Below are 22103 nucleotides of genomic sequence, written 5' to 3'. Positions count from 1 at the left end.
TCACCACTCAGCTCCTCATCGTCGCCGTGACGCCCCTCCGCTCGGGCTCGTTAGGAAATACCGCGTTCACGTGTTCATGTGTTCACGCGGGTGCAGCGGGGTCAGCGTGATCCGTGCACGTATGTGTGTTTACACATCGCAGCGTCGCTGCATGTTAATGAGGAACAGATGATGAAGGTGACGAAGACAATCATGCTGTCACACTTTCTCTCCACTTCTGATGATGAGGAGGAGAAAGATCATCAGATTATCAGAAGAATTATCTTAATTCTGATCATTAAGATAACTCTTAATTATCTTAAGCTGAGATATTACAGTTTACTTTAAGCTTTAAATGTGCAAATGTAAGAAATTCTGAGTTGAAATTCCTTAAATTCAACTATTTCTTACAAGACATTGAATTTTATTCAATTGTTGTTTTAAGGAACATTTCCGTCTTAAATTGACTAAATTTACAGGCTAGTTTTAACATTTGTAGCAGAGCAAAATCTATTTGTCACATTGACAGACTCATTTTAATTAAATATTTCTAACATGATATCTTTTCTTTGTGAAAAGTCAATTTTATCCAGTTTTGTCTGTTTTTTCTCGGTTTGAGGAACGTTTCAGTCTCAAAGTCACTAAATTTACAAGCTAGTTTGAAAAATTCTAGCTGAGCAAAATTTCTTCACCTTATTGAAAGAAAAAATAAATTTTACATCAGTTTAAGTAAATTTGACCAATTTTTGCAGTATAAATGTGCAAATTCTATTAAACAGATTGTTGTGTGTGAAAATATAAGAACAATAAGTATAAATCCTTAAGATCAGCTTTAATCAAGTAAAGGAAGTCTCATTTGAAGTAAATATTTCTTACCTGACAGAATTTCTTAACTTGTGAAAAGTTCAACTTTATTACATTTTGGCCAGTTTTGTTTGTTTTTACTTGTTTTAAGGAACATTGTTGAATCTTGTTTGGCTAAATTTCCAAGCTAAGTTTTGTCAGATTATTTTCCTTTACTGGAAAACAATAAGAATATTTGGTTTAATACTATCAGAGCTGTTTTTACAGTGTAAATGTAACAATACTTCAATGTTTGCAGCCTGATACGTGATTAAAGAAAAACAGAAAAACACGTGTTCCTTCTTTTACAGATAGGTGGAGCTGTTGTCTTCACCATTTCTTTATTTTGACTTTATGGTTTAATGGTTTTTGTTATTATTCTGCCTGTTTTTGCTTGGGATTATTGTTGTTGCAGTTATTGATCATGAACAGAAACAGACCTGACTGAGGGAGCGTTTGTGTGTATGCAGCAGCAGAGACGAGCTACGTTTATCCCTTCTTTGTGTTACTATTCTGAATTAAAACATGTGTGGGAAGTGTTAGCATAGCTTCTTCTTACTAGCTTTTCCACACTCACTGACCCGAGCTTTAACTGTTGCTCATAAATGCGTCGTAAATAAAACAGTGTGATAGTTTTGTGGTATTTTTGTACATTTATTAAAAACAGTTTCACAGCATTTACACACACACACACACACACACACACACACCTCTTTAATTATGGGCCTTGGAATAGAACTAATAATCAAGTTCTCTTCCCTCAGAGGCCTGACTATTAGTGTGTGTGTGTGTGTGTGTGTGTGTCACATGGTAACAGAGGAATAAGAAAAATAAAAACGCAGTCGATGGCAAACACTCCTCACTCCTCACTTGTCTCCTCGTTGCGATCCTTGGCCGTGACCCAATGGCAGCATTAATGCCTCATTAGGAAGTAGTCGAGCTGTAAAAGGAAGTTGATCATTAACACCCCCAGCTACCCCCCACCCCCTGCCTAAGAGTTACGCTTTGCCGTCGCCATAGTAACGTGGGTATGGAGCCCCAAGTGGTGGCGAAGGTCGAGCTCCTGTCTGGTCCCGACATGATAAAGTGCTTGTGTGTCTTTAGCGGCGTCAGGTTCATAGCCGACGCGGCTCGTGACCATAAATCATACTTTCACACACACATTTACACTCATACACTCACTTATTATCTCCCTCTGTTTAAAATGTACAAACATTATCTGGACCATAAATTTGAATCACTTCACACAGACACACGAGCATGTGTCGTCATCCTGGATCTCAGTGTTCAGAGAGAAACCCAAGCTAATGCTAAACACAAGGACACATTCCCGGTCGTTTCTCCCCACACACACACACACACACAATCAAACAAACATTGTGTTTTTGACTGAATTTGAGCCCACGTCACTGTAAGAGAAGCTGTTTCCTGTTGCCACTAGAGGGCGCTGTGTTCAAAATTGGCTATTCCCATGTAGATGTCTTCAAGGCGAGACTGTAAATAATCGTAGCATGTTTGGTTGTACAGTGGAGTTTTCACAGTTTTGTTTTTGGTCTAAACTTTAGAATTTGCTGCGTCTTTGCCGCCCCCTAGTGGCTGCGCTGTGTGACGATAAGTGAAGTTTTGAGTAACTTTTATTCCTCATCTCGTCCAGAGTGACCTGAGTAAATTTGAAGTTGATCGTAGCAAAGCTGTTCATGTGAGACGTCGACAAATTCGCCTTGTTTGGGACTTTTTTTGTTCCTCTAACCCTTTCTGTCCATGTGGCTTCCACCTGCCACTCCAAGTCCAGGTCCTGATATATAATCATTTTTATAGTTAGCCAAACGTTTTAAGTATTTTATTTAATCGAAATGTTTTCTGGAATTTTTTGTTAGAAATAATTTCATAAAATTTACAAATTTTAAAAAAGTGGAATTGCAATGTTTTTTTTTCTGTGGGAGATTTAAGCTGTGGCACATGTCCTTTAACACACACATCATACACACACACACACTCACTGTCACACACACACTCACTGTCACACACACACACTCACTGTCACACACACACACACACACACACACTCACAGTCGGCAGTTCTTTGATTTCAAGCCAGAGGAGCCGATGATTTAATCAGTCCCACCAAGAAATGATGAACTCACTGAATTTATTATGTCAGATCACAGGTGTGTGTGTGTGTGTGTGAACATGTGAGGGAGTCAGAAACACAGTGTTCCTCTCATCAAAGCCCCGCCCTCCCCGCTATCTCCACAGAAACGCAACACAATTGGTACCTGTCGCCTGGCAACATTGCCTGGTATCTTTGGGACACAGAGCTGCTGGCAGAGGGAACACATGCACGCACACACACACACACACACACACAGCTGTCACAGACTAAGGGTTATTTTCACTTTTCTCCTTCACTGTTCTGTGCTCTGTTTTAAAGCTGATGTGATTTTTATCAGTGACATCATCACAATCAAGAAACAAACCTGAGGAGAAAACGTCTCGAAACCTAAACCTTAAGAAACCTCTGCTTTGAAGTCATTACTTTGTGGTCCAGCAGAGGGTGCTGTGCGTGAAAGGACAAACATGTGCATGTGTACAAATGTTTCTATAACGTAAGGGAAAAAGCACTCACTCTCCCACACCAACAAACCCCATAGAGAAAATCACTGATTTTAGCTCAAATGCTGAATTCAATAAATCAGACATTAGAATTTAGTGATGGAGGCAGCAGTGGATCAACAACTCCTGTGTGTGTGATGTTAAAATCGCTGATTTTGGTCAGTTTCCTGTTGGAAACCTATTTTTAAAACAGTGTAGACTGAAACTGACTCTGATTTTATTTGGTGAGCATGTTGTTGTGTTGGTTTGAATCCGTTTCTCTTCTGATTCCTTCGATATTCGCTTGTGTTTTCCTGGTTTCCAGCAGAGAATCCAGTTCTTATTTGTGATTATCACTGATCGTTGTGCTCGTGTGTGATTGTGATGATTGTGACTTTTATTACAAAGATAATTAGAGGCTGAACTCTGACAAATGCATGAAATACATCTTTGAACATTTATACACACACACTGAGTTTAGGAATGTTCAGCTGGAGGTCAAAGAGTTCAAACCTGTGTCGTCCTCCACGTCTGTGTGTGGAGATGTTGAACAACAACCAGCCACAGATCCTCCCACTAACCTTTACTGTTACACACACACACACACACACACACAGCGCCACCTCATGGCTGGATGAAGCTTCAGCAGAACAGATGATGGACTCATCTGCGTCTCTTTTATCGTCTCATCTTCATTTTTCATCTCGGAAAAGAAAAAAATCTCTACTTTCATCAAGATTTTTAGAAACGTTAACACTGTTGTGGGGACATTTGTGTGTCTGTAACACTGAAGATTAATCGATTCATTCACATATTTAAAAAATAAAGACACGTTTAAGAAATTAAAAAAAAACTAAATAAATAGTTTTATTTAGTCTTAAAAGTCATTCTTTTCATATTTAAGTATTAATTAAGTTCTAACCAAAATCATTGTTTACAGTGTTAAATAAAATAAAATAATCCAGATTATATGGGATTATTTGTGTGTGGAGTCACAGTTTGAAAGGCTGTCTGTTGTTCTGTCCTTTATCTGAAAAAAACAACAGTTTCCTGTTCTTTATTTTATTCTTTCATCACATGTAGTTTTTAACAGTCTGTCTTGTTTCCTCCTTGTTTCCTCTCTGTTTCCTCCTTGTTTCCTCCTTGTTTCCTCTCTGTTTCCTCCTTGTTTCCTCTCTTTTTTTCCTTGTTTCCTCTCTGTTTCCTCCTTGTTTCCTTGTTCTCCTTGTTTCCCTCCTTGTTTCCTCTCCTGTTTTCCCCTCTCTCCCTTGTTTCCTCTCTGTTTTTGCCCCTTGTTTCCTCTGTCTTCTGTTTCCTCTGTTTCCTCCTTGTTTCCTCTCTGTTTCCTCCTTGTTTTCCTCTCTGTTTCCTCCTTGTTTCCTCTCTGTTTCCTCCTTGTTTCCTCTCTATTTCCTCCTTGTTTCCTCTCTGCTTCCTTGTTTTCCTCCTCCTTTTTCCTCTCTGTTTCCTCCTGTTTCCTCTCTGTTTCCTCTCTGTTCCTCCTTCCTCTCTGTTTCCTCCTTGTTTCCTCTCTGTTTCCTCCTTGTTTCCTCCTTGTTTCCTCCTTGTTTCCTCGCCGTTTCATACTGTGAGGTCCTGTTGGACACACACACACACTCACAGTGACCTGAGGTCAGCAGGTGGTCTTGTCAGCACATTACCGCTCTCTGGGGAAAATAAATGTCCCCTTTTGTTTGTCCACACAGGGGTCAGAGGTCAGACTGTAGCAGAGGTTCAGCTCAGTGTGATGTAGAAATGATAAAAGGCTGCAGTGTGTGTGTGTGTGTGACTGAGGATAAATCATCTGTTCAGTGAAATAAAAGCCTCTTGAATCAAAGATCTTTGATATCAACATATTTCTCATTTCTTCACATAGTATGAAATCATGTTACACTGAGTAACAAAATATATTTTCTTACGTTACCTTTCTGTTACACTGTCAATAACAACGTGTCTATAGTACACACTTATTATTATCTCTTCATTAGCACAATATTAGGTTTTTATTACAAAGACGGAAACGTCATGTTTACATCACTAAACATGTGTTTATTACAGAGATACTTGATATGAAGTGATTTCTGATCAAAACGTTTGAACCAGTCAATAATTCACCACAGAAATCCACAACAGTAACGGACGAAGCACGTTTATTTAATGTTTGCTTTTTATAATCCTTTCATCATTTTTTAAATATTTCAAACATTTTTCAGCTTCTTAAATGTGAATATTTTCTCATTTCTTTGCTCATTAAAAACAAAGAAATCATTCAAACTAATGCATTTTTGTGTGTCACACACACACACACACACACACACTTGTTGTATATCTTAGTGAGGACTGTGTGTGTGTGTGTGTGTGTGTCTTTGATGTGCAGGAGAACTGGTTTAAAAGCCCTAACAGTCATGAGTGAGAGCCACAGGGCAGCAGTGGAGAGAGAGAGAATAGTTTAACTGTGACTGTGGGCTGAACCTTTAATCCCATCTCACACACACACACACACACACACACACACACACACACATAACATAGAATACCTTATTCCAGTGAAGTGTCTGTATTTTAATCCTGGTCCAGATTCTTCAGTGACTTCATATCACAAACTCTGAGGTGAAGGTTTCATTATAAATTCATGTGATTCTCTGAAAACAGCCTCAGGCTGTGTGTGTGTGTGTGTGTGTGTGTGTGTGTGTGTGTGTGTGTGTGCGTGTGTGTGAGAGAATATTCAGATTAAAAACAGGCTCAGAAATTCAGAAACAGTTCAGCCTCTGAAGAAGAAAAAACTGATATCAGTCTATCACACTTTGTCACCTGTGATTTGGGACTGAACCATGTTACACTTAGATTGATGCCTGATTTGTTGTAGAATCTTGTGATGTTTGGCATAAAGTCTCACAATACTTGACATAAAGTCTTGTGAAGTTTAGCGCAATGTCTCACGATGTTTGGTGTAAAGTCTCGGGTTGTTTGGCATAAAATTTTCACAGTGTTCGGTGTAAAGTCTCTCGATATTTGGTGTAAAGTCTCACGATGTTTGGTGTAAAGTCTCACAATGTTTGGTGTAAAGTCTCTCGATGTTTGGTGTAACGTCTCACGGCGTTTGGCGTAACGTCTCGCGCCGTTTGGTGTAAAGTCTTGCGATGTTTGGTGTAACGTCTCGCGCCGTTTGGTGTAAAGTCTTGCGATTGAGGTGAAATCTTGCGATGTTTGGTGTAGAAGTCTTGCGATGTTTGGTTGTAAAGTCTTGCGATGTTTGGTGTAAAGTCTTGCGATGTTTGGTTTTAAAGTCTTACGGTGTTGGCGTAAAGTCTCACAAAGGTTTGACATCAAATCTGGTGTAAAGTCTTGCGATGTTTGGCGTAACGTCTCACGGCGTTTGGCGTAACTCCGCGGCGTTTTGGCGTAGCGTCTCCGCGGCGTTTGTAACACTTCCAGAACCAGTGAGGTTGCGCCAACTTTCCAAGTTGGAAACTTCCTGTTCAAGGAATGTCGCCTCAACTTGAAAATTCTGACTTCCTACAACAACTGGAACGTACCATTCATGAGTCAGCACATATAGAGTTGAGTGCAGTGACTCAGCATTTCTCACTGCATTGGTGTGATGTGTTTTTTATAATGAAGTTTATTTTGTGCCTTTAACTGACTACAGGTCATTAGATTAGATTAGATTACAGGTCATTATAATCTCTCTCTCTTTATGACATACGTATATAAATTTACACGCGTGACTCACTCGCCGCCTGTGATGTCGTCGATGACCTGACATTAACTCTGGGTCTCAGACTCCTGTGGTTACCATGGCGACAGAAATGAAGCAGCAGAAGGGTGGACCCAGAAGTCTCTCTGACTTTTCAGACCTTGATACAGGATTAACAATAAAGTTTAATCCACAGACCCTGAGCTCAGGCTGATACTGTGCATGTTTAATCTGAAAGGGAAATTCTGTCTTTATGTGAATAACAAACAGCAAGAAATTATTCTGATAAAACCACTCAATGCTGAAGAACATGAGATAATAACAGCACAAAATCAGTATCTGTATCACTATGTGTATCTGTATCAGTATCAGTATGTGTATCTGTATCAGTATCAGTATCAGTATCAGTATGTGTATCAGTATGTGCATCTATATCAGTATCAGTATGTGTATCAGTATGTGTATCAGTATCAGTATCTGTATCAGTGAATATTTATGTGTACGTGGTGTAACACGTGTTGCACTGGTTGTCGGGATTATAACGAGGCGTCTCCTGACGAGTCTCCAAGCACAGAGCAGCACAGTGACATCAGGGCTGACAACTGGGGGATCAGCGGGGAGAGGAAGTGTCAGAGGTCAGGAGGGATTTTTATAGGAAAGTGTTTTTTATCTGCGTGAGATCGACTTGTTTTCACCGTCACAGGAACAACAAGTGTTCTGACTTTAATCTCAGAATTCTAACTTTAGTCCTAACTTTAATATCAGAATTCTAACTTTAATCCTAACTTTAATCTCAGAATTCTTACTTTAATCCTAAATTTAATATCCGAATTCTAACTTTAATCCTAACTTTATTCTCAGAATTCTAACTTTAATCTCAGAATTCTAACTTTAATCTCAGAATTCTGACTTTATCCTCAGAATTGGGACTATTCAGACTTTAATCTGAAACCTGACTATTTTCTTATAATTCTAACTTTAATCTTACAATTCTGACTTTAATCTCTGAATTTTGACTTTAATTTCAGAATTCTGACTTTAATCTTAGAATTCTGACTTTGATTTTTAATTCTGACTTTGCTTTTGAATTCTGACTTTAATTTTAGGATTCTGACTTTAATCTTGCTTTCTGACTTTGATTTTAGAATTCTGACTTTAATCTTAGAATTCTAACTTTTATCAGAATTCTGCCCTTTTTTTCGGAATTTAATCTGTGAATTCTGACTTTTTTCTCTGGAATTTGGACTTTTTCCAGGCTTTTCTTTAATCTCTGACTGTTCTGTTGTCTTGTCACTTTTGGCCCTAATCCTCATCCATAGAAACACCACACACACACAAATATAACTGTGGACGTCTACGTCCTTGTTTTTACTGAAAATGAGATCAATGTGTGACAGAGGGGGCGGAGTCACACTCATGTTTTCTGTTCATAGTGATGAAGTGTGTGTCTTTGCTGTGTAGTCTCCAGTGTGGTCACACACACACACACACACACACACACACACACACAGCATTATTAGCCCATGAAATATTTAATGCTGTTCTCTCTCAGCCTCTCACAGCTGATGAATCAATGCTAACGTCTGAGCACAGAGTAATAAATGGTCCGTTTTAGAGCGTTCACTCGTCTGTGTGCCCGACACCATTAACTCAATATGCACAGGAACAATTTTCCACTTGGTCCTTACGCACACACACGCACACACACACACACACACACACACACACACACAGAGCAGAGTAAAGTAAACAGAGGATCACGCCGAGCTTGTTCCTGCCTCGACGCAGCGTATGTGCCTCTGGCTGCATCAATTAATGGAACCTTCCCAGGGTTTAGCGATGACTCTTGACAGTGTTTACTTCGCCCGATCAATTCCTGTTACGGATCATCTGGCCTCTGGTTTTCTGTGGAAGCAGCAGCAGCAGCAGCAGCAGCAGCAGCAGCAGCAGCAGCAGACTATGTCTCCTCTCTCACAGTGGAGCTGCTTTTATCTTATTATTTTTTGAATATTTCTCCATAAATTAACTCGGCGTGTAAAACAAATAAATATTCAGTCTCTGAGAAAATTGGAAAAGTCTTTGGAGCTTTTGGAGTCCATTTACTCTTGGATGGAACTTTTAAAACCTTTTTAAATAAGAGATGAAAGATGTGAATGTTGATTGGAAATGTGAGATAATGCTGTCAAACACACACACACACACATGCAAATGTGTCAGAAATGTAAAAACATGGCTGCTGTTGGGGATTTTAGCCAATTAATGAAAAATCACCTCATTAAATCTTTGTCAGCTAAAGTCTATGATGTCTCAAAAATGTCTTTGCTGCTTCATTTCACAGTTAGACAAACTTTTTTTTCTGACTGGAAATTGAAGTTTTCTGTCGCTTTGTAAACCGCTCACTCTCCCACACCAAACCCCACAGAGAAAATCAGCGATTTAAACATCACAGCACACAGGAGGAGTTGATCCACTGTTGTCTCCATCATTAAGTTCAAATGTTTTATTTTGTAAATCCGGCATTTGAAATCCTTCATTCTGATTTAAATCTGTGACACAAAGTGACCACACGAGGCAGCAGTAGACCAGCAGCTCCGGTGTCCCTGTGACTTAAATCACTGATTTTCTCTATGGGGTTTGGTGTGGGAGAGTTAGCATGAAAATCTCCATTTTTCAGTTTGGAATTGAGTATTTAACAGAAAGATAAAGTTATAAACATGTTTATAAGACATCATACTCATAAGATAGAGTCGCTTTCATCAGATAAGTGTTTGTTAAGTTGCACTTAAAGTAGTTAATCAGATTTCTCTCTCTGTGTTTTACAGACAGTAACTTTGTCCTGGGAAACGCTCAGGTGCAGTCGCTCTATCCCATCGTCTACTGCTCTGATGGCTTCTGCGAGCTCACGGGCTACGCCCGCGCCGAGCTCATGCAGAAGAGCTGCGCGTGTCACTTCCTGTACGGCCCGGAGACCAGCGACCGCCTGACGGCGCAGATCCAGGGAGCCTTAGACGAGAGGGGGGAGTTCAAGACGGAGCTGGTCTTCTACAAGAAGGAAGGTGAGCGTGGGAAACACGGGGATCTCTAATCTCTAAAGTATTTATTTGCTTCGTTTATTCATCACTGATTTGACAACTGAGAAGTAAACGAGGTGGTGTAGAGGTTAGAAAAAATGCTAAAATGGCTGTTAAAGTTTGTTGAAACTGTTTTTCTTCACTAAAGTTCAAGGTTTTAAACTGGATTTTGCACACTGCTGTGTGCTGTGATGTTAAAATCACCAATTTTCTCTATGGGCTTTGGTGTGGGAGAGTGAGTGGTTTACAAACTTCAGTTTCCAGTCAGAAAAGTCTGTCCAACAGTGGAATAAAGTGTAAAAAATGTCCAGAGACTTGATCTACACACCTTTTATAAAGAGGCTAAAATCAGTCAACCCCTCGAATCGGCAGAAAATAATGCGTGTGTGAAATACAGACGCTGACTTTGCGACAATGCAGCGGCAAAAACAGAAAAGTCTAGAAGGAGGATTGTGTTAAAGAGGGTAAAAAAAAACTCTGTTAATTATTAATAAATGCGAGCTGTGATTAAAGATGAATGCAGCGAGCGACGAGGTTGAGAAGGTTTCAGAGGCTTCCACAAAAGTCCAAAAACATCAGAGGAGTCACATGTGGGAGGAAGACGTGGTCACATCTGCTGCTCTGTGATAGAAGCTCCTCTCAAAGATGAGCACAGAGTCGTAAAAATAACACAACAACAAACATCGTTCAGACAGAGGGAGTGTTTCACTGCTTTTATCTGCACATTAGCATTTTCATCCGTTTGTCTGAGGCAGAAGAGAAACAGAATAAAGTCGTTCATGACTGGACTCTCGCTCTGCAGCAACATTTTTAAAATCACATTTCATCCACACACTGCATTTAGACTCATTATTTATTTATGTCGACACAATTCACTGTACAACACAAGACGACACCTTTAGTAAACACACGGGGAGAAACGAGGAAAGAAGACTTTACATTACAGCAGTAATATGATGATTTTTAAGTATAAATATTGGTAGATACTCGAGGTTTCGGCATCAGTATTGGTAGATACTTGAGGTTTTGGCATCAGTATTGGTAGATACTCAATAGCATCAAGGTTTTGGCATCAGTATTGGTAGATTCTGGGTTTGCATCAGTATTGGTAGATAGAGGTTTTGGCATCAGTATTGGTAGATACTCGAGGTTTTGGCATCAGTATTGGTAGATACTCGTTTTGGCATCAGTATTGGTAGATACTCGAGGTTTTGGCATCAGTATTGGTAGATACTCAAGGTTTTGGCATCAGTATTGGTAGATACTCGAGGTTTTGGCATCAGTATTGGTAGATTCTCAAGGGCATCAGTATTGGGAGAGGTTTTCATCAGTGGTAGATTCTCAAGGGTTTGGCATCAGTATTGGTAGATAGTCAAGGTTTTGGCATCAGTATTGGTAGATACTGAGGTTTTGGCATCAGTATTGGTAGATACCGAGGTTCTGGCATCAGTATTGGTAGATACTGGTTTTGCATCAGTATTGGTAGATTCTCAAGGGTTTGGCATCAGTATTGGTAGATACTCAAGGTTTTGGCATCAGTATTGGTAGATACTCGAGGTTTTGGTGTCGTATTGGTAGATTGAGGTTTTGGGATTAATATTGGAAGATACTTGAGGTTTTGGTCTTGCTTTTATTATTGGACACAAAAAAGTGATATTGAACTATCCCTAGTTTTTGTTACTGAAAACTAAACTTCACAGTGCTAGTTCTAGTTTGCTAGCTTGCTCGTGTGGCTGTGACTGAACCATAAATTGGAATAAATCTGCCTCCTGTCAAATGTCTGTTGCTGAAATAACTAGCAACAAATTTGCGGCGTAATGAAATAATATTAATCAGTATCTGTGTAAACTCCAGTCTTTCATCCTTTATCCTCGTTTCTCACTCGTCGTTATTCATATTGACCACACACACACAGACACACACACTGTCTCTTGTTTACCTCCTTGTTTACCAGTCAAACAGGGACACATGTTTTTATGAGCTAATCTTCTGCTGCTGTTTATTCAAACACATGTACAAACATGATCCTCTGCTGGAGATTAACCTGAGAAACACAAAACCACGGCAGCTCGTTTTTAAACAGATTTCATGCATTTATGGACCAAAGAGCAGACGTTACTGATGAGAATCTGACGAGATCAGATCACTCCAAGTTATTCCAGGTCCATGTCACTAAGTGTTAATATTTATGATAATAAATCCAGAGATAATATTCTTTGTTAATTAAATAAAACCAGTTTCTCCGATTTTTCTTCTTAAATGTGAATATTTTCTGTTTTCTTTGCTCCATGTAACAAAGAAATTGTTAAAACTGAATAATTTTTGGTTTGTGGACAAAAACAAAGACATTTGAGAACATCATCTTTTCGAGATTTATGGACCAAACAACTAATTGATGAATCATTTATAAAAAAAAAAAAAACAAAGGTCAGTTTCAGTTCTACAGCAAACACAAGTCTGGAATTTGAGTCAATATTCACGTCAAACATCATGGAAAACACAAACTCTGACGTGAAAATCTAATTATTTTTGTTTTGTTTTTATTTTAGCCACTAACTGTCTCTGTTAACGTCACCTTAGCTGCTATCTCTCATTCTTAACTTCATTTAGCTGCTAACTCTCACTGTTATCTTCACCTTAGCTGCTAACTCTAATTCTGCTATCTGCTAACTCTCTTAACTTCATTTAGCTGCTAACTCTCACTGTTATCTTCACCTTAGCTGCTAACTGTAATTCTTAACTTCATTTAGCTGCCATCTTTCACTGTTAGCTTCACCTTAGCTGCTAACTCTAATTCTTAACTTCATTTAGCTGCTAACTCTCACTGTTGGCTTCACATTAGCTGCCATATCTCACTGTTAGCTTCACCTTAGCTGCTAACTCTCTCTGTTTTCAGACACTTTTTTCTAACATATTTATTGTATGAAGAGGAAAAACTCTGTATGTTCACGTCAAACATCATGAAAACAACAAAACTCTGACATGAAAATCGAATGATTTTTGTAGCAGCTTGGCTTTAGTTTAGTTTAGTTTTTATTTGATTTTACCCAGCATGCAGCAGTTGTACAGAGTGGTCCTGCAGACGAGAGGTCAGAGGAGTGTGCCGTGACGGTTCACAGTCGCTCACTCTGAAAAACCCTATGAATAAATAACGTCCAACCTTGAGGCGGACGGTGAGGAAAGAACTCCTGTGAGAGACGTGAAGAGAAACGAGAGTGGACACGGACTCACAGCTGAAGACGAGGAGAAGACCAGTGTTTACCGTCTGCTGTCAGTGTTTTAGTCCACGGTGAAAATGTTTGTTTTTCTTTTTTTCAAAGATAACAGTTGGAAGGATTTCCATTAAATGTGTAAAGACGGTCAGAGAACACAATGATCCTCTCTGATGTTTCTGCTTTTATTTACAGTTTACAAGTGTTCACACGTCCATCTGTCATTAAAAGCTTCTTACAATAACTAAGGGATAATATGATTACTCGGTGGATCAATTATTAACTATTTTCATCATCAAACAGGTTTCTGTGATTTTTCAGCCTCTTAAATGTGAATATTTGTCTGGTTTCTTTGCTCCATGTCACAAAGACATTTGAGAACATCATCATTTCCAGGTTTTCCAGAGATTTTTCAACATTTTCTGACGTTTTATGGACAAAATGACTGATCGATTATGAAAGAGTCATTAGTTTAGGCCTGAAATATGTATTTCAGATTCAAAATCAATGTACCAATGTGACAAAAACATCTATCTTCCTCTAATGAACCGTCTGTGTGTCTTTGCAGGAACTCAGTTCTGGTGTCTTCTGGACATCGTACCCATTAAGAATGAGAAGGGTGAAGTGGTTCTGTTCCTTGTGTCCCATAAAGACATCACAGACAAGAAGAAGGACCAGGATCCTGAGCAGGGACCTGAGACTGGTGAGGTTTTTATTGTACAGTTTGTAGCCGCCCACAGTTTTAAAGTGTGTTAAAAAAATAAATGTAGATATTTTTCTTGACTTTGTGAGCTCACAAAAAACAGCCGCTAAGTCTCGCTGCTAACTTCACATTAGCTCCTAATGCTCACTGTTTACTTCATTTTAGCTGATAACTCTGTTAACTTCATGTTAGCCACGAACTCTCACTGTTAACTTCACGGTAGCTGCTATCTCTTCATTTTAGCCGCTAAGTCTCACTGTTCACTTCATGTTAGCTCCTAACGCTCACTGTTTACTTCATTTTAGCTGATAACTCTCACTGTTAACTTCACCTTAGCCGCTAAGTCTCACTGTTCACTTCATGTTAGCTCCTCACTGTTTACTTCATTTTGCAAGTCTCACTGTTAACTTCATATTAGCTCCTAACGCCACTGTTTACTTCATGTTAGCCGCTAAGTCTCACTGTTAACTTCACCTTAGCCGCTTAGTCTCACTGTTAACTTCATATTAGCTCCTAATGCTCACTGTTTACTTCATGTTAGCTGCTAAGTCTCACTGTTTACTTCATATTAGCTCCTAACGCTCACTGTTAACGTCACCATAGCTGCTAACTCTGACTGTTTTCAAACACTTTTTTCTAACATATGTTAACATATGAAACATAATGTTTGGAGAGGGAAAACTCTAACTATTTTCTTTACACAGACTTTAAATGAATGAACAACGATCACACATTAATAACGTGTCATGCTTCATCGCGTCAGTGCAGATATTCGTGCTACATGTCACACATGAATAAATCTCCCGTTTCATTTCTGTCATCTGTCACTTTTAATGTTATATATTTGAGTGTTTTTTATTATTATCTCACAGCTTTAATGTGTCACAGCAGCATTTTGTCATTTGAAACAAACAAAGATTAAGCAGCAATTAATAATTTTAATTGCTCATTTTTTTAGTGTGTGTCTGTCTACGTGAATATTACATTTAATATGAATGACCGTCTATAATTAAGTGCACATGCTGAGCCATAAACACACACACGCACACACACACACACACAGCTTTATGTGATAAAGCACATGTGCTTAAAGGGGTAACGCTGTTGTTATAATTATCCTGCAGTGTTTGTCAGTTAATTAGAGACAGAATCAGAGATTCATTTAAAATAAAAAATTTAAATACGGAAACTCCTCTGACACACTGTTACAACCCTGGTATTTTCTAAGACAACTCATGCGGGGAGGAATTTAGAAAATTTAAGGGGCAGAACTAAGCATTCCAAGACTCCCTAAAGGGGAAATTATTCTTTATTTTTTCTAGTATTTACCTTAAATGTAATATTTTGCAATAGCAAAATGGCCAACGATTGCCTATTTACCATCATTTTGGAGTCTTTATGTATTTTCTAGCAAGACTGTGTGTAGCATCCAATGCTTCAAGCCCTTCTTCAGCCCATGTCCAATGTCCATGGGCAAGTAACCAGAGGGTTGCTCGTTTAAAATCCCTGCCAGGTCTAAAAAAGGCTGCTCCATGCCCGCTAGTAATTCATTCTAGGAAAAAAATACCTTTTACTTTTATTGTCTTGAAATCTTTTTTTTTTTTTTTCTTGCAGTACAGCGCTGTACTAATATTAATATATGACAACAGAGAAAAGAAAGTAAAAGAAAAAGAAAAACACACATTGTAACAGATAAAATGAAATGGTTAAGTAAAAGAGTAAATAAATAACATAAATAAAAATATAAATAAAGTATAACCATAAGAGGTACTGTATCTCTCTGTTAACTTAATTTTAGCTGCTAACTCTCACGGTTAACTTCACGTTAGCCGCTGTTATACTTATTAGAGCTTATTTTATAATGGATTTTCTTGTGTTTTTAAACCTTTGTTGTGATGCAGACATTGATTGAAAACATTCAGAGGTTTTAAATCTCTCAGACACAAGCACAGCTCACTGAGGAGAGGAGGGTCTGAGAGTTGAGTCTGCACAATCCTCCTCATCATCATCGTCACACTCTTCAATGAAGTGGGAGCTGTTTAATTTTTTAGATTCTTCAGATTGACTTTCACGGCGGCTCCCTGGTGGAAATAAAGCACCTGCTTGAAACCACTTACCCAGAATTTCCCTCCACCACTCGTCCAGACGGCCGTCGCTTTAGCGTGAATGTGTTATCGCCTCACAGAGGAAACAACTGATGCCTCATTTCATTCACACACACACACACACACACAGTAAACCACTGGTTCATGGTCATGTATTCATCCACACAACACTTGCATTAAAAGTCTGATTTTAGTCAGACTAAGACAATCATTCTTAATGTAATGTTAACACGTTAGTCTGACTAAAATCGGGGGTAGTCTTAGTCAGACTAACATACCTGATAATGTGATTCATAGTCCAATTACTCCTGCATGTAAACACTTAGTCAGACTAACATACCTGGATAATGTGACTCATAGTCCAATTACTCCTGCATGTAAACACTTAGTCAGACTAACATACCTGATAATGTGACTCATAGTCCGATTACTCGTCAGACTGGAGTCAGACGACGTTTAAACTGCGTCTACCGTACGAGTGACTTAATATATCTAATATTCATATTTCAGTCATGTCACCATGAGCAGTTTTTGAAACTGAGATGAGAATGAAAAAAGGCAAATGAGCAGAAAATGAAGGGAAGTCTGTGAAGATCACGGCACAGTGAGTTGACATTAACAACCACTTTTACTCACAGACTCTGCCAACGCCTCATTTTTGGCACTTTGCTCAGCGTGATGTTAAAAATGCAGAGACTGACGAGGAGTGAGAGGCAGGGAGAGAAAAGCTGAGAATCAGCGACGCAGGGATGAAAAATCAAAGGTTTCACTGTTTGATTGTTCTTCACACACACGACAGAATCACACCGGTGTGCAATGAATCATGGACTGAAGTCTCAAATCTATGGCAGACACTTAAAAAATGTCAAAATTTACCAGGTTATCTCACTGAAAATCTGCATTAAGATGATCTCTGGTGACAGGTTTAAATTCTCCTCGAGGTTATTTGTGCTGGCTGACCTCGTCGTGGTAAATTATGAATGTAATCAAAGTGCTATCATGGTGAGCAGACAGAATTTAATGAAATAATAGATGCTCCCTTTTATGAAGACTGGTTTGCAGAACTTCTCTATTAACAACTCTTTTATTGATGGCTGAGTGGATGGAGATGATTTTATCTTTAAATGGGGGAGAAAAACACACCCATATACAGTATATGTGTGTATACATATATATATATAATAGTAGTATAGTATTATTTCTCTTTCCTGGACACAAGGTTTATTTTTCTTACTTGAAAAAGTCAGTTTTTGCAGTGTATACACACACACACACACACACACACACACAGACACTCGGTGTTAATTGGCTGTGTTAATAATTGAGCATGTGTAGCCAGAGTCCACTTCTTCTCCAGAGAATTATTCACTGAATGTTCAGAGAAAATCAGAACCAGGATCAGAAGAAAAGAGCCCGAGGCTTTTTAACAGCAGCTCCTTGTTTACGTCATATTTTCTGGAGGCGAGAGGTGAGCGCACACGGCAGCGCTTTCTCTCACTGGACCTTCATCCACTCATACATGTGCAGAGATATTCTTACTTGAACACATGAAGTCACCTCTGTGACTTTGTCTGGGAATCAGAATCTAAATCTGATTCCCAAATGTTTAATAAAACACTTTCAGACTGTTATGTTCCGTAGATTCAAAGTTAAGCTAACATTTTACATTCAAAGCTCACACAATAACTGTAAACAGAAGGAACACGCTAGGTTAGCATGAGGTCGTGGAGATGCTAGCTTAACTTTGAATAAAAACTGGAAAAAGACAACACAAGCTAGCTCACTTTAGCATTTTTTTTAAAAAAACAGCAACTACAATGCTAAAATGAGCGAGCTTGTGTTCCTCTTTTCCCCCCAGTTTTTATTCAAAGTTATGTCTTTATGCTAACATAGCTTGTTCATTTTGTTTACAGTTTTTGTGTGAAGATAAGCAAGTTGTTTTTGGTTTTAATGCTAATTTAAGTTAGCTTGTTCCCTCTTTTTTCCAGTTTTTGTGTAAAGATGCTGTTTCTGGTGTTAATGCTAACATGAGTTATGCATCATGTCTTTGAGCAGGAAATGACTAAAGTGAAGCAGACTAAGATTAAACACATTCACATTAGCACAAACCAGTTTAATCTGAGGTTCAATCTAGTTTTTCACCAGTTCACGCGTTAATAGAACTGTTTGATGCTAGATTTGATTGTTTTTGCTTGTTTTTAATCTCCGCAGATGAGGAGACGGGTCTGCAGGTTCACAAGGTCACACGGCCTCCGGGCTTCAACACCAACCGGCGCCGCAGCAGAGCCGTCCTCTATCACCTGTCGGGACACCTGCAGAAACAAGACAAGAGCAAACTCAAGATCAACAACGTGAGTTCCTGCACCTTTGAGTGTCTTCTACTTCTGGTCGCCAGACGACGTCACACATGTCAGATTAACACCCAATCTGCTTATTATAGCCAATCCATTTTACTTTTGAGACTTCTGCGGTGACGATTTTATATTTAGGGGACATTTTATAAAGCAGAATTCAAACATTTCCTGTTTAATTAAAGTTATTAATTAAACCTTTACCAGATCTCGCTTTTTGAAAAAATAACTTAAATCCGATTTCTTGTTTAAATGAAGTTATTACCAGTTAAATGCAGTTCTCTATTTGCATTTGCAGTTTATATCTTGCTGGTTTACAGTGTTTAAAGTTTTAAAAGTAGTAAAAAAAGTTGAGGCTTCATCTAAAAGTGTTGGGAAACACTGGTTTAAATGACATATTTTAGGATATTTAATTGTGTATTTTAATTTGGAATGACAGACCGATTTTAAAAAAAAACAAGTAAATGTACCATTTATGTTTTTGCAGTTATAACAGAGAAATCTTAAACGAGAAGCTTTTAGATTTTTACGTATTAAACTGATAAAAGATGTAATCATAAAGCTAAGACCTGGATATTACAGAGGAAATAATACAATATTATCTCCTTATTAAGTTTCTATTAGCAATCTGGAAATGACATTAGAAATGAAATGGTATTACTGTTATGCAGATTATAAAATGATGTTTTTTTTCTGATCTCAGGAAGATTTCTTCTTCTTCTTCTACCTTTCAGTCATAAATAAATCAGATTAATGCTGATTATTAAACTGAAAGTGACGGCATCTAATCTGAACAGTGGTGCAGTAAATCCTGCTTCACGATGGCGATAATGTTCCGCTCGTGTTGATTTAACGTTGGAGGAATCTCATCATTTCTGTGCAGCAGGTTATTGAGAGTGTGTGTGTGTGTCATTTAACACACACACACACACACACACACACACGCTATGATGTAAATGAGGTGGAAGTAAGTCAGTAATATTCTAATTTACGCTGCAGAACCACCACATATTTAAAAAAAGAACACTATCAGACTCATAAATGGAGGATTTATTACCTGAGCCATGATTTCCACCTGCTTCACTTTCGGCTCGCTGTGAAAACAGATATCTAATAATTATCCCCTCAGATTTTTTTTACTCCTTCAAACGTCTCCAGGTCTCATCAGAGTTATGGGATTAACGCTCAGCATCATTTTCAATCAGCGCTTCATTAAATCTCTGCATTTAAACACTTAAAATGAGTGAGACGCAATTTTCTCTGCCATAAAAATCAAATATTTAAATATAAACAATATGATAATAATAACCACATCATAGTTTGGTCATAACAACTAAAAAAGAGGATGCATTTACTGTTATAATATGGTAATTATCACAAAATGATTCTAAGGAAGACTTCTTCACAAACTCCATGTGCCTTTCAGTCAAAATAAATCAGATTAATGCAGATTATTGGTCACATGTTATGTTTTTACGTCTCCAGGTCTCATTAAAGTTGTGAAATGAGTGAATCACAATTTTCTCAGGCTATAAAATCAAATAAAAACACTCAAAAGTCAAATATAAAACAGTATGATAATAATTATCACATCATAGTTTGGTAATAACAAAAAATGAGGACAATGTTACAATATGGTAATCATCCGTTTTTATTCACAAAATAAAATAAAATACAATAGTATTCTGATAATACAGATTACAACATGATGGAATGGAGACTTCTTCATAAGCTACAGTAAAAACAAATCAGATTAATGCAGATTATTGATTATTGCATGAAGCACATTTTTCCATATTGAGCTTTTTAAACATCTCATCAAAATTATTATTTTTTTCAACGTTCAGCATCGTTTCTATGATTTTCTTAATAATTACCACGTCAAAGTTAGGTAAAAATGTTTGTGGAACATTAAAGAGGATGAATTTGAATGTTTTAGTATGGTAATTATCCATTTTAATAATCATCATAAAATGCTATTATTACTATAATACAGGTTAGAAATGATGGTCCGATTAATGCAGATTATTGGTCACTTGAAGCTCAAACAGATATCTAATGTTCCTTTTTGAATGTTATTGTATTTTCAAATGTCTCCAGAAGTCTCATCAAAGTTTTTTATAATGTTCAGCATCATTTTCTATCAGCGCTTCATTAAATCTCTGCAGAGAAACACTAAAAATGAGTCAGACGCAATTTTCTCTGCTATAAAATCAAATGAAAGCACTTGAGTTTTTTTTATTAATGTAGATTTTAATAGAGACTTTTGAGTGAAACATAATCCCTGTGTCGTCCAATCCAGAACATGTTCGGGGACAAGCCTCCAATCCCGGAGTACAAAGTAGCCGCCATTCAGAAGTCCCGCTTCATCCTCCTGCACTACGGCACCTTCAAAGCCGGCTGGGACTGGCTGATCCTGCTCGCCACCTTCTATGTCGCCGTCACCGTGCCGTACAACGTCTGCTTCACGGTGGTGGGGGGGAGGGACGAGGGCGGGGCCAGCAGCAGCAGCAGCAGCAGCAACAGCAACAGCAGCAGCAGCAGCGCCCCCCGCAGCCCGCCCAGCGTCAGCGACATCCTCGTGGAGATCCTGTTTATTTTAGGTGAGTAGAAGGTTTTGAAACGGTGAAGTTAAACACGTGTTTGAACGCGTTGTGAGCGCCCCCTGCTGCTTAAATCTACTTAAGCCTTGTAATAATATCTTAAGAACATGTTCACGTCTTTGTCTCACTGTTAGACAAACTTTTCTGTCTGAAAACTGAAGTTTGTAAACCACTCACTCTCTCACACCAAAGCCCATAGAGAAAACCAGTGATTTTAGCTCACGGGGACACAGGAGCTGCTGGTCCTCTGCTGCCTCGTGTGGTCACTTTGTGTCACTGGTGTAAATCAAATACATTGATTCTAAATGCCAAAGTCACAAAATAACACATTTGATTTTACTGATGGCCACAGCTGTGGATCAACTACTCCTGTGTGCTGTGATGTCAAATCGATGATTTTCTCTATGGACTTTGGTGTAGGGAGGAGGGGAGGAGTCTATGGTTTCTTCATCTCTCCATTAAACAGCCCTTTTTTCAGACTACAAAAATCCACCGCTGCCTCCGTCAGAGAGTTAAACTGGGTAGTTGTGTCACTTTGGTGTTTAACGTCCTTTGTTCAGATTTATATAAATGACATAAATCCAGCAGACGAGGCAGCTCCTGTGTTTGGTGTGGGAGATAAAGACATTTTGTAGACGTATGTGGGTGTAGATTATTCTTACGTGAGCCTTTTGTGAAGTGACAGAAATCTCTGTTTTCCATCTTTATACAAAAAAAACCCTGAACTAACCCTTTTAAACGTTGTTTGTTGACGTCGGTAATTAACAACACTGTAAAGTTCGGCAAATCTGTTCCATCGTGCGCCTCCTGCGTCGGGAAGCTCTCGCTCTCTGAGACGCCGTCACTCATAATTAAAGTTGCGTTGAAGTTTTGTAACGACGCACACACACACACACACGCACACGCACGCACACACACACAGCAGCGAAAGGAAATGAGTCATTCAT

General features: G+C 38.5%; 1 protein-coding gene across 1 annotated transcript in view; it reads left to right on the top strand.

Moving 5' to 3' along the window:
- kcnh3 (potassium voltage-gated channel, subfamily H (eag-related), member 3) overlaps positions 1 to 22103 on the top strand; it is a 75206-nt gene that overhangs the window by 29867 nt on the left and 23236 nt on the right. The window contains exons 2-5 of the mRNA XM_044017324.1: positions 9934 to 10167; positions 13963 to 14097; positions 18414 to 18553; positions 20856 to 21156. Of these exons, the coding sequence (XP_043873259.1) occupies positions 9934 to 10167; positions 13963 to 14097; positions 18414 to 18553; positions 20856 to 21156 (810 nt within the window). The remainder of the gene's footprint in view (positions 1 to 9933; positions 10168 to 13962; positions 14098 to 18413; positions 18554 to 20855; positions 21157 to 22103) is intronic.

Source organism: Solea senegalensis, unplaced genomic scaffold, assembly GCF_019176455.1.
Source record: "Solea senegalensis isolate Sse05_10M unplaced genomic scaffold, IFAPA_SoseM_1 scf7180000015295, whole genome shotgun sequence".
Taxonomy (NCBI): Eukaryota; Metazoa; Chordata; class Actinopteri; order Pleuronectiformes; family Soleidae; genus Solea; species Solea senegalensis.
Note: the sequence above shows the minus strand (reverse complement) of the source record. Positions and strands in the feature narration are given on the sequence as shown.